This window comes from Aedes aegypti, chromosome 1, assembly GCF_002204515.2.
Source record: "Aedes aegypti strain LVP_AGWG chromosome 1, AaegL5.0 Primary Assembly, whole genome shotgun sequence".
In the NCBI taxonomy this organism is placed as follows: Eukaryota; Metazoa; Arthropoda; class Insecta; order Diptera; family Culicidae; genus Aedes; species Aedes aegypti.
The window spans coordinates 18,058,247-18,071,719 of NC_035107.1; the positions used below are offsets into that span (position 1 = coordinate 18,058,247).

The 13,473-nt window shown below is 44.4% G+C and overlaps 1 protein-coding gene across 2 annotated transcripts in view; it reads right to left on the reverse strand.

Annotated features, from left to right (window-relative positions):
- The window catches only part of LOC110674766 (uncharacterized protein DDB_G0271670-like), a 66,402-nt gene that overhangs the window by 16,611 nt on the left and 36,318 nt on the right, over positions 1-13,473 (reverse strand). For both annotated transcript variants that reach the window (XM_021839049.1, XM_021839048.1), the window contains exons 4-7: positions 2,776-3,255; positions 2,598-2,706; positions 1,993-2,136; positions 1,566-1,927 (exon numbers count right to left, since the gene is read on the reverse strand). In XM_021839049.1, the coding sequence (XP_021694741.1) occupies positions 1,566-1,927; positions 1,993-2,136; positions 2,598-2,706; positions 2,776-3,255 (1,095 nt within the window). The remainder of the gene's footprint in view (positions 1-1,565; positions 1,928-1,992; positions 2,137-2,597; positions 2,707-2,775; positions 3,256-13,473) is intronic.

Consider the following 13,473-nt stretch of genomic DNA (forward strand, 5'->3'; position numbering starts at 1 on the left):
GAGAGGTTGATCCTCAACAGGCTAGTACCGTATACGGAAGGTGCGGACGGCCTGTCCAACAACCAGTATGGATTCAGGAAAGGTAAATCTACCCTGGACGCTATCCAGTCGGTCGTTCAGAGAGCTGAAGTGGCAATCGAGCATAAAAGGAGCTCGGATGTGAAGAATGCGCTCAACAGCGCAAACTGGGAAGCGACAGCCCACCCACTTCACCGCCTAAAGGTACCGGTGCAGTTGTGTAAGCTTCTAGAAAGCTATTTTGATGGTAGGATTCTACTGTATGACACAGAGGAGGGGCAGAAAAACGTTCGAATTACCGCAGGAGTACCTCAAGGTTCAATCCTGGGCCCGCTGTTATGGAATGCGATGTACGATGACGTACTGAGGCTGCCCCTTCCGACTGGTGTTAAGATTGTTGGCTTCGCCGACCATATCACCCTAGTGGTCTAAGGCGAATCGATGAAGGCAGTAGAGTTGACAGCATCGCACTCTATTTCCATAGTTGTGGAATGGATGAAGTCTAGGAAACTAGGACTGGCCCGTCACAAGACTGAGGTGATGCTTGTCAACAACTGCAAGTCCGAGCAAGGGGCGCTTATCTCGGTAGGTGATTGCACCGTAGAGTCCAAGCGATCCCTCAGGCATCTTGGGGTAACGATCGATGACAAGCTCAGCTTCACTAGCCACGTTGGATATGCCTGTAAAGGACATATACGGTGATAACGGCGCTTTCGAGGATGATGCCTAACAACTCTACTGTAATCGCCAGCAAACGCAAGCTGCTGGCACGCGTGGTGCTATCCATACTAAGGTATGGAGGGTCAATCTGGTGAAAAGCGTATAAAACGAGCAGAAACCTAAAGCGGTTGGAAAGCACGTACAGAAGCATGTGCTTGAGAGTAAAAAGTGCATACTGGACTGTATCTAAAGAGGCCGTGTGCATCATAGCCGGGATGACGCCCATCGGGCTCATCATCAAGGAAGATGTTCAATGCATCAACCAAAGAGGTACCAGAGGAGTCCGCGACACGTGTTTAGAGGAAAATTTCAGAAGCTGGCAGCAGGAATGGGATTACTCCACTAAAGGTAGATGAACTCATCGGCTCATACCAAATGTATCAGATTGGTATAAAAGAAATCATGGGGAAGTGAACTTCCGCCTGACGCAGTTTCTGTCAGGGCATGGTTGCTATAGGCAGTACCTGCATAGGTTCGGGCACTCAGAATGTCCTGCGTGCTCCATTTGTGCTGGTGTGCAGGAAACAGCGGAGAATGTCGTGTTCGATTGCCCGCGTTTCATTGTTGTGAGAGATCGCATGTTTGCAATATAATCCAGAGAATGTGTGCGGATGCCGAGTGCTGGAATGCAGTAACTACGGCTGTCACAAGTAACTACAGTGGACGTCTGACTAAACATAAATCACGAGAACCAGTCAGCTTGTCTGCTTCGCAGATCATTTTGCTAGTTGCATATATTGCCTTCTGAAACCCATTTCCGGTTGGGAGCATCTACCCATTCGAAAATCTAGAACGGTATTACACACAAATCCATCTCAAAAACTCACCAATTTGACTAGATACTGCTGCGGTGGCAATGGCGACGGCACTTGGCACGCTGAGCGTCGCATTGCCACCACCACCGGTTTGCTGTTGATTGTTACCGCTGCTGGTGCCGTTGGCGTTGGCGGAGGAACATAGGGACTGAACGATGGACGACACTGTGGACGAACAGGACGACGAAGAGGATGATGAGGAAACGGGCGACACCAACGCTCCTGACAACTGCTGCTGAACGGACACACTGGCAGACGGACTGACAGCGTCCACCACCACCGGGTTCTGGTGAGCACTGTGCTGGTGGTTCTTTAGCCTCTGGGATGTTTTGTAGCTTTTGCCACAGTGGCATTTGAAGCCCTTCCGGACGCGACTAAAATAGGAAATCGTGTTAATAATATCGAAGAACTGAGATAACTATCAAGTGAGGTAACATACTTTCCGTCCTTTTTATGGCCGTTCTTCGAGTGGTACTTGATTCCGTTCACGTTCTTGTACCGCTTTTTGCAACCCGGCACTGGACACGCAAACGGTTTCTCATTGGATGAGTTCAACCCGTTTCCACTGGATGATGAATGGCGCCTGAAATGAAAGGGTAGTAGTTTAGCTTACGACATGTATGGCTTAGGTATGGACAGCCCCTGAAACTGTGACGTAGGAGGCGTCAATATTACATATGTTTCTTTAAAATTAAGTGCTTATCTGATCTTCACGCCACTTCGAGGCTAGCGCTCTAGGCCGGGACCAACCTCGAATTACGGCAAAGCTTACGATCAGTTGTCGCATAACTTGTGATCTCGCCCTAAAAGCCATTAATATTCGAGTGTGTAGCTTGTTGTTACCGAACAAACTAATGGATATACATGTTATTCAACAATGCTACGATGAAAAGAAGATCCTTCTCTATCCCCCGGTGGTGATTGATTTCATCCTGTTCCATTCATTTGCTTACAAATAAGAAGCTACACACTCGATTACCAATGGCATTAAGGGCGAGATCACAAGTTATGCGAGGTTTCAGGACGATTTACAAATGAACAAACCTGCTTCCATAGCGCATTATGAACTCCGAACTGAACTCCTCCGTCGTCCACGAATCGTTGCTGTCCTCCGACTCGGACACCATCATGTCGTCATCGTCCATTTCGCTACCTGAAATCCGAACATTTTCTCATCAGAATACAATGCAAGAGTCAAGGTACCAGTTTCCAAGGAACCTACCAGTGGGCGTTGTACTTCGGTTCGAGGATGACATGCTGTAGCTGTGATGCTTGATAGCTATCTTGCGTTTCATATCGGTACCAGCCGATCCTGCCGCCGCAAGCTTACCATCCGCACTCGTCCCAGTGTTCCCACCGGTTCCACTCCCCGTCGTTCCCCCTCCTCCACCTCCCAGACCCCCACTTCCGCCTCCATGCAACGATGACGACGTGATACTGCCGGGCGTTCCCGGAGGTGTGCTTTGATACGCTGTACTGTCAGCACCACCCCCGGCACTGGACGCCGTCAGACTGCCGCCATTGTGTCCACCACTACTGCCCAGGCTGCCCTTGAGGCCGCCACAGCCGCCGGCTCCAGTGGCTCCATTGGTCAGGGAGTTCTCCTTCCGCGATGGATCCGTGATGAAGCGCAGCACATAGCTCAAGGGAAGACACGTGGACTGCGACTTTTCCTTCTGGCCGATGATCTGCGAGTCGTAGTCTGAAAAATAGAGACGGATGTTGGAATTAATCAGAGGCTGGTTATGGTTTGTACAATTTTCTACAAAATATTGCTTTTGTGTGTCCCGGGGTTCTGTTACTAGTAGAGTACTACATAAAAACTCAAATGCAGGTCAAGTTCAAGTGGCACGAACATGATCATGAGCATGATTGACCACCCGTTGCTACTCCGTTGTTGCAGGAACAGCTGTACTGACATAGGCAACCAACAGACGCTACTCTGGATCAGTAGCATCTTCAGTTTGTAAGTACTGGTGCTCTCATTCATGTAACAATCAATAACGGCGCTGGTTGCGTCCGAATGCAGGTCAATTTAGTTTTTTGAGGGAAATGTTGACGTGCTACTTGCTTTATGGAAGCCGAGGAGTCCTCTGCACTTCCACAAGAAAACACTGGGAATTTGGATATGGGAAAGGATTCGTTTTGTAGAACGATAGAGATTTAATTTGAAATCAAAGTGTGAACATATACACGGATGAACGATTCTGATAGTGCGGTTACTATGCGAACCGGACATGATCCTGATTTCTGGAACCGGTATTCGTCGCTCGCCCACAAGGGATCATGCAACAGATTCAACGGATGAACAATAACTCTGTAGGCCAAGTTTGAGTGGCACGTGAAATCACAGTGAAGATCGAATCTGAGTCGCTCAATATTACGTAACTCAGGGTTACAGTATATTGCTGTGTGCGTTTGAAATGCAAATATCAAATGCGGGAACACCAAACGCGGTAAGATTTTTAACAAGGAAGGCGAAGTCAAAGATTGATTTTCTTTGCTAGGTTGGCGGTGATAGAGTTAATGGTTGCTAAGTATCCTTTGGTTACTTTGTGTTACCGCATTTGAAGCTCAATTAGACTGGATTTACACGTCAAACGCGAACAGCTATATTTGGTATTTCAACATTCATTGTTCTGCACTATTCTACAAGTTGCACAGTTAATTAATTGTCAAGTTCTAGGAAATTCCAGCCTAAGGAATTTTGCTGTTATAAGGTTTTGATGTTTTGCGGTTTACAAATGTACAAATTTAAAATGAAACTGTGAAAAGAAACCACGGTGGGGATCGAACCCACGAAATCGAATTCAGGTTAACTTCTGCGTTTATGAGTCCTCTCATGGCATAGTGGTAACGCGCCCCAACTAGAGATCGGGGAGTCGTGAGTTCGATTCTCACTGAGAAGACGTGTAACTTTTTCGAAAATCTTCACATCAATTTGTCCATCTAATCCAATTGCAAATTATATGTAATGTTTAGCTTTTCGGTAGTTGTTAATCCTCCAGCAATGTTTATACAGATTTTCTAAGCATGCCCACCTTTTTCTCTATCAATCTCCATAAATTCTAGCAAAAATATAATAATTTTTCATGGTTTTCTTCAGACTCTTTAGCAAATTTATCAATCTCATGTGCGATATGAAAAATTTCGTAAACAGTTTTCGAACAAGTTCTAGGAAAACTCCTTTTATTTATTTTTTTACACTTCAATCGTCGCGCTGTTGTATTTTGTACAACACTGTTGAAAAAACCTCGCTTTTCCGGAAGAACTGCCAATAAATTCCCGGTGGAGCTCCAGATGAACTTTGGAAGAATTTCTGGAGAAATTCCCAGATAAATTGTGGAGGAATTCCTTAAGAAACTGTGAAGGATTTCCGGAGGAACTCCGGAGTAAGTCCCGGAGGAAGACTGAAGGAATATTCAGAGAAACTCCAGAGGAATTCCTGGAGGAACCCCGGAAGCATTTCTGGAGAAACTACAAAGAAATTACTGGAAGAACTCTGACGTAATTCTAGGAGAAACTCGTAAGAAATTCCTGGACAAATTTCAAAGAAATACTTGGAAAAAATCTGAAGGATTTCTTGAGAAAATCTAGGGGAATACTCAGAGTAATTCTAGAAGGATTCCTAGTGGAACTCCGGAGGATTTCCAAGGAAATACTGGTGGATTCCTAATGAAACTCTGATTAAATTCATCGTATTCCCGGTGGAGCTCCAAAGCAATTTCCGATTGAGTCGTCTAGAAATTCCTCGGAGGATTTTTTCCAAGAATTCCTCGGAGATTCCCCAAGAACTCCACCGGGATTTTCTCCAGGAATTCTTCATGTGATTTCCAATAGCAATTCCTCCGTGGATTTCGTCCACGATTTTGGTGGAGGAATTCCTGGTGCATTCCTCCTCCTGGGATTCTCTCCAGGAATTCTTCTGGGGATTTCATCCAGAGATTTCGCCAAGGAGAATTTGCTTCAGAAACTTCTCTGGAAATTTGCTCCAGGTTCCTCCGAGGATTTTCTCCGGAAATTTCTCCGGAGATTTTTTCCAAGAATTGTTCCGGTGATTTCGCCCAAGAACTCCTCCGGGATTTTCTCCAGGAATTCTCAAGGAGATTTAGAACAGCAAATCTTTCGAGGATTTTGTCCAGGAATTCCTCTGTGGATTTTATCCGGAAGTTCTTCCGGGGTTTTACTCTAGAAGTACCTCCAAAGATTTCATTACATTAAGATTTCCTCCAGGATTTAATCCAGAAATTCACTGAGAAATTCCTTCGGGGATTTTTCAGAAAATTTCTCCTGAGCTTTCTTCTGGCAACTCCTCCAGAAATTTGACCGTGGGTTTCCTCCGGGGATTTTCTCCAGACATTTCTCGGGGTATCTCAAATAGCAATTCTTCCGGAGATTTGCCTCAGAAATAATTTCCCGGACACTTCAAAGGGATTTTCTCCATAAATTTATCCAGCATATCCTCCGAAGTTTCACCAAAGCTCCACCGGGAAGTACTTTGAATTCCCTGGCTCTTTTGGAATTGTTGCGCAGGATTTTTTTTTTCGGATTTCTCCCATGAATTCCTTTTCGAGTCCTCCAGCAATTCTTCACGAGTTCCTTCAGCAATTCCTCCTGGAGCTTTGGAGGAACTACGGAGGATATTCTGGATAAAATCCTCAAGAATTGCTGGAAGAACTCCGGAAAAATTACCAGTGAAGCGCCGAAGGAATTTCCGGAGGAACTCTGAAGGAATTCCTGCAGACTCTGGACAAAATCCTAGAGAATCTCCAAAGAATATCCTGGAGGAACTATGAAGCAATTCTTGGAGGAATGCCGGAGGAGTTCCCAAAGCAACTTTAGGGAAATTGCTTGAACACCGGAGAAATTCCTGGAGAAACTAAGGAGAATATTCGAAGCAATTCCCACTGTTTGGAAGGAACGCCGTAGGAACCTTCCAGAAAGTACGGAGGAACTTTCGAGGAATTGCTGGAAGAACTCCAGAGGAAGTTCTGGAAGAAATCTAGAAGAATTGCCTGTAGAAATTCGGAGGACTTTCCGATGAATTGCTGGACGAAATCCAAAAAAATTGCCAGAGAAAATCCGAAATAATTTCTTGAAGGACATAAACAATTTTTTGGAGGAACTCTGGATGACCTTCTGGAGGCCGTCTAGTGAAATTCCCAGAGATTTTTTTTTAGAAATTTCCTGAGGAACTCTGGACAAACTCCCGGAGGGAATGTAGTGATTTTTTCGAAGCAATTTCAGAAGAACTCCTAAGGGAGCTGTGGAGCATTTCCTAGGAATTATAGTGAAACTCCCATGACTCGGTGTTCCATTATTCGATATCGACACATGAAAGCATACAAAAACTCATCATTACATGATTACTATGATGGCCCCCTCATACAGCTTTCCAAAGCATTTCTGTTCTATGGCTCGGTATTTCCATGAGTCTGTGGTCCTTCCAGATATCAACTCAGGGAGGTTTGACTGTACGTGAGGAACTCTGGAGAAATCCTGGAGATATAAAAAAAAATGCAGGACGAACCATGAAGGAGCTTTAAAAGAATTCCCGGATGAATTCTAAGGAAAAATCACCGGTGAAATTCCTGGTGGAAATCCCCGAAGGAATTCCTGTAGCAAATCACCGGAAAAAAATCTAATGGAAATCTCCGGAAAATTTTCTGGAGGAATTTCTGAAGTTAATCCCTGGAGGAATTGCTATTGAAAATCCTCTGAAGAATTCCTGGATAATAAATAAATATTTTCCTGGAATAAATGTAGAGGGATATCCCCGGAGTAATCCTTAAAATCCTCGGAGGAATTCCAAATCTCCAAAGAACTTCCTGGAGAAAATCTTTTGAAAAATTGTCTGAAAAAATCGCCGGAACAATTTCTGAAGAAAATCCCCGGAATGAATTGCTGGATGAAATATACGCAGAGGAAACCTTGGATGAAATCTCGGAGAAATTATAAATTCTCTGAAAAAGTCTCCAAATGAATTTCTGTAGCAAATCTTCGGAGGAACATCTTAATGAAAAAAATCTTGACAGATATCCCAAAGATCCCTGGGATAATTTCAGAAGCAAAAATTGTAGCAATCTCAGGAAAAAGACATGTAAGGCATGGTACACAAATTATGTCACGCTGAATTTCAACTTTTGTGACCCCCTCCCCCCCTTTGTCACACATTTTGTATGAACCCTTCGTAATTTTTGTAAGACTTGTCACGCTTGGCACAACACCCCCCCCCCCCCCCTTGGAGCGTGACATAATTTGTGCATGACCCCTAAAAATCTATCTTTTTTTTATGAGTTCGTAAATAAATAGACGAGAAACACTGAAACAGATTTCAAAAACTGCTTGTAGGAAAACCTGCAAAACTTTGATGTTTCTATGGAATAATACTTAAATACATTATTAGAATGTCTTGATAAATCTCTGCAAGAGTTCCTAGAAGAAACTCTAGAAGAATCCTTGTCAAAATTCTTAGATCAATATCTGAAGGAATCCTTGGAAAATTTTCAACGGAATTCGCAGAGGGATCTCTTTAGTTTGATTTAGACGTTCAAAAATCTTTTAGAAGAGTTTCTGTAATTTCCAACTCATAAGTTCTTTTTCCAAATCTAGGAATTTTAAAAATGCTAATAATTTAAAATTGTCTTCCAAATGTCTTCACAAATTCTGAAAACTCTTCCAAATATCTTCCGGCTTCCAAATGTCTTCCACACTACTCAAATGTCTTCCAATGGAAGACATGTCTTCCAACCTGGCATCCCTGCTCCTCCCTGTTGTTAACATTTCGTGGATTGGGGGTGACCCCATCTATTGGGAGTATTCTGCTAATCGAGATCTTGATTTTACAGTTGCTTTTGAAAACTTTTTTCTGTTAGGAGATTCTCTTTCCCTTGCGCGAGTTTCATGCGAGTGTCTCTGCTTGTGGGTCCGCCTATACATCTTTGGCCCTTCATACAGGAGACTGATTGCTAACAAACAACAGTAAAATCTTGATCAAATCACCTTTTCAGATTATTCCAGTGCTATAGGCAGATGCCTTGCTATTATAGATGGTAGAGCCTAATCATCATCATCAATCAAAAATACTTCGTTCGACTTACTGAAATCTGTGAGATTGTTCTAGAAAATTCGAAAAAAATACCAAGTCGTTTTGTCACATTGGTAATTATAACCGCATAACAGTCACATTGAGATTATAAATGAGCCTCGTATTGTGAAAGCAATGAAATTTCGATCAGAATTATTTTCTGACAATTCACCTAGTATGTGATATGAGTTGTCCTAAATATCAGCCTCAAAAAAGCATTTTTGAGTTCCTGGTAATTTTTAGAAATTTTAGTTTCCTCTGATACTGCCATAAAATGCACACTTAGTATTCCATTTACTCAATGCCTACTTTTGTCGAATGTTACAAATTTGCAGTTATGGGCAGTGCTGTAGAGCTCAACACTCTCGAAAAACTCTTAGAACATTACTCTGGATAGCTTGATGAAGGAGAATTGTGCTGCCAAAAAGGCAGTTTGGATTCTGGGAAGAATAACCGACGTTTTAGCTTTTGGTGGTCAAAAATGTGCTCTCGAGCACCAGCCACCTGCACAATATCACTGATAGACTATGCAAAATATTGAAAAGGTTTTTTTTTTCCTTTTCTTTTTGGAGAAAATATTATTAGTTATTTTCAAGCTTTCCAATGGTCCAAGTTTCTTTTTTTTTCTCAAAACTGAGTGATTTTTCCGGCATACAGAAAAAATAACATAATTCATAGAAGATTAGCTTGTTTTGTAGACTCCCATATAATTTGTATGAAATAAAAAAACTTCAATGTCGATTTTATCAAAACCAGTTTCCGGTTTTTCAGCATTTACAGTAAATATTCCAAATATAATTGACTGTAAATATTCCAGAGCGCTTCCGGGAAGCCCGAGCAATCGTGTTTGTTTTTTTTTGCAATTTCTCATCGTAATACGCCGTTTTTCCTCACGTCAATCTGTTATGAAACGGCCTACTTTCCTGCACTGAGGTATACAGTGCTATCCGTATAATAATTACGCAACTATTTTCAGTTGCGTAACGGTTCATTACGCAACGCTTTTCCATTTCGCAACTGTTTTGAGTAACTTGCAAGATAATGATGAACGCACTCCGATATGATTTCTGATGACTGTATCAGTGGTCTTCTACGAAATTGCAAAAAATCGTTGTACGCAATCCGTTGCAGAACTCGATTTTTACAGCATTCGTCGTAATTATCCAACTCAGCAAGCCTCGTTAGATAAATGTACGACTCGTGCTGTAAAAATCATCTTTGAGCAACTTCTTGCGTAAACTACCATTTCTCGTGTCGTCGGCGGTGCGGTTTCCTGTTTTTCCTGTTGCCGCGCGATTTGCTGGGCAGTGGGGTAGTGTGTGGTTCTTTGATTCTGTTCCATGTTCCTGTGAAGCAAGCGATGGAATCAAGGTCAATCGTCAAGGTCGATAAACTCGAAAAGATATTCGAGTGCAATCAAGGATGGATTACCAACTGGTGAGCTCGTTTCATGCCTATGATTAACTATGGGTAACGTTTTCTTAGAGATATTCTATATTTTTTAATGAAATTTCCATGACTATTTCACTTATTTAGATCGATTATTTTATTTAGTTGGTATTACATCAATTAATTTGATAAAACCTCGTTAACGATGTTACGCCAATTTACTCGGTCCATGGCTGTGTCTCTCCAACTTCGATTTTGGCCCACGTTCTCCAGATCTTGTTGCACCTGATCAAGCCACCTCGCTCGCTGTGTTCCTCGCCTTCTTGTGCCAACCGGATTCGACGCGAACACCATCTTTGCAGGATTGTTGTCCGGTAGTCTTGCAACATGCCCTGCCCAGCGCACCCTTCCGGCTTTTGCAACCTTCTGGATACTGGGTTCGCCGAAGAGCCTAGCGAGCTCGTGGTTCATTCTCCGCCGCCACACACCGTTTTCCTGTACTCCGCCAAAGATCGTCCTAAGCACCCTTCGTTCGAACACTCCAAGTGCTTGCAGGTCCTCTTCCAGCATGGTCCATGCATCATGTCCATAGAGGACCACCGGTCTTATAAGCGTTTTGTACATGGTACATTTGGTGCGAGGGTGAATCTTTCTCGACCGCAGCTTCTTCTGGAGCCCATAGTAGGCGCGACTTTCGTCTCCGTATTTCACGACTAACGTTGTTATCAGCCGTTAACAAGGATCCGAGGTAGACGAACTCATCAACCACCTCAAAAGTATCCCCGTCTATCGTAACACTGCTTCCCAGGCGGGCTCTGTCGCGCTCGGTTCCGCCTATCAGCATGTACTTTGTTTTTGACGCATTCACCATCAGGCCGGCTTTAGTCGCATCACGTTTCAGGCGGGTGTACAGGTCTACCACCGTTCCAAATGTTCTGCCGACAATATCCATATCATCCGCGAAGCAAACATATTGGCTGGATCTTGTGAAAATCGTACCTCGGTTATTGAACCCGGCTCTCCGCATGACACCTTCTAGCGCGATGTTGAACAACAGGCACGAAAGTCCATCACCTTGTCGAAGTCCCCGGCGGGATTCGAACGAACTGGAATGTTCACCCGAAATCTTCACGCTATTCTGCACACCGTCCATCGTTGCTCTTACTAGTCTTGTGAGCTTCCCGGGAAAGCTGTACTCGTCCATTATTTTCCATAGCTCTTCGCGGTCGATGCTATCATAAGCCGCTTTGAAATCAATGAACAAGTGATGCGTTGAGACTTGGTATTCACGGCATTTCTGGAGGATTTGCCGTACAGTGAAGATTTGGTCCGTTGTCGAGCGGCCGTTTATGAAACCAGCTTGATAACTTCCCACAAACTCATTTGTTATTGGTGATAGACGACGGAAGATAATCTGGGATAGCACTTTGTAGGCGGCATTCAGGATAGTGATCGCACGATAGTTTTCACATTCCAGTTTGTCGCCCTTCTTGTAGATGGGGCATATGACCCCTTGCTTCCACTCCTCCGGCAGCTGTTCCGTTTCCCAGATTCTGACAATCAGCCGGTGCAGACAGGCTGCCAACCTCTCCGGGCCCATTTTGATGAGTTCAGCTCCAATACCATACTTACCAGCGGCCTTGTTATTCTTGAGCTGGTTGATGGCATCCTTAACTTCCCTCAATGTGGGGGCAGGTTGGTTTCCTTCATCCGCCGTGCTGACGTAGCCATTTCCTCCGCTGTCGTGACCCTCGGCGCCTGTGTTCTCCGTGCTATTCAGGTGTTCATCGTAGTGCTGCCTCCACCTTTCAATCACCTCACGTCCGTCCGTCAAGATGCTTCCGTCCTTATCCCTACACATTTCGGCTCGCGGCACGAAGCCTTTTCGGGATGCGTTAAGCTTCTCGTAGAACTTTCGCGTTTCTTGTGAACGATGCAGCTGTTCCATTTCTTCACATTCCGCTTCTTCCAGGCGGCGCTTTTTGTCCCGGAATAGGCGGGTTTGCTGCTTTCGTTTTCTTTTATATCGCTCCACGTTTTGTCGCGTTCCTTGCTGCAGCATTGCAGCCCGCGCTGCATCCTTCTCCTCCAAAACCTGCCTGCATTCATCGTCGAACCAATCGTCACATGTCCTCCTTTCCACGTACCCGACGATGCTCTCGGCTGCTTTTATGTTGCTCCAGCAGTCCTCAAGAGGGGCTTCGTCAAGCTCGCCCTCTTCCGGCAACGCTACCTCGAGATGCTGCGGGTATGCGGCAGCGACGTTCGGTTGGGCCAGTCGCGCTAGGTTATACCGAGGCGGCCGTCGATACCGTACATTGTTGATGACGGATAGTTTTTGGCGCAGTTTCACCATCACCAGGTAGTGGTCGGAGTCAATGTTAGCGCCACGATAGGTTCTGACGTCGGTAATATCGGAGAAGTGCCGTCCATCGATCAAAACGTGGTCGATTTGTGATTCCGTCTGCAGTGGTGATCTCCAGGTGTATCGATACGGGAGGCTGTGCTGGAAGTAGGTGCTGCGAATGGCCATGTTCTTGAAGGCGGTAAAATCTATCAGTCGTAGGCCGTTCTCGTTCGTTAGCCGGTGGGCGCTGAACTTTCCAATCGTCGGTCTGAACTCCTCCTCCTGGCCAACCTGAGCGTTTAAGTCTCCTATGATGATCTTGACGTCGTGGCTTGGGCAGCGGTCGTACTCGCGTTCAAGCTGCGCGTAAAATGCGTCCTTGTCATCATCAGTGCTTCCGGAGTGAGGGCTATGCACGTTTATGATGCTGAAGTTGAAGAACCGGCCTTTGAGCCTCAACTTGCACATTCTTTCGTTGATCGGCCACCACCCGATCACGCGCCTCTGCATATCACCCATCACTATAAAAGCTGTTCCCAGCTCACGTGTGTTGCCGCAGCTCTGGTAGATGGTATGATTACCTCTAACGTTCGCACCATCGAACCTGTCCAGCACACCTCCTGCAGCGCTACGATGTCGAAACCGCGGATCTTCAGTACATCGGAGAGTATGCGAAGTATGTATTTAGATCGAACTGCATTGAAATAAGAAGATTGATTAGTGTTTTGAGTTGGTTTACAAACTTCTATCATTACAGTTTTTATATTTCAAACAACTATGGATGGTTCGTCACTTCAAGTGTTAGCGTTAGTGTTAGCGTTAGCGTAGTTACGGTATACTTCGTAGATTGGATACTAATGGATGGTTCGTCACTTCAAGTGTCGGCAAAAACCCTTTTTATTATTGAATATAATTTTGTTATAACATAGTTTCCTTGTCATTACTAATAATAACCCTTGAATGGTTCGACATTTTGAATGTCGACATATTTGCTTAATCTTCTATATACAAGTATCTTTTCACCGGAAACTCCTATCACTTATTAATTTGATCGAAGTGCAATTCTTAGCAGTTCCGATCAATCACGGAGTAGCAAC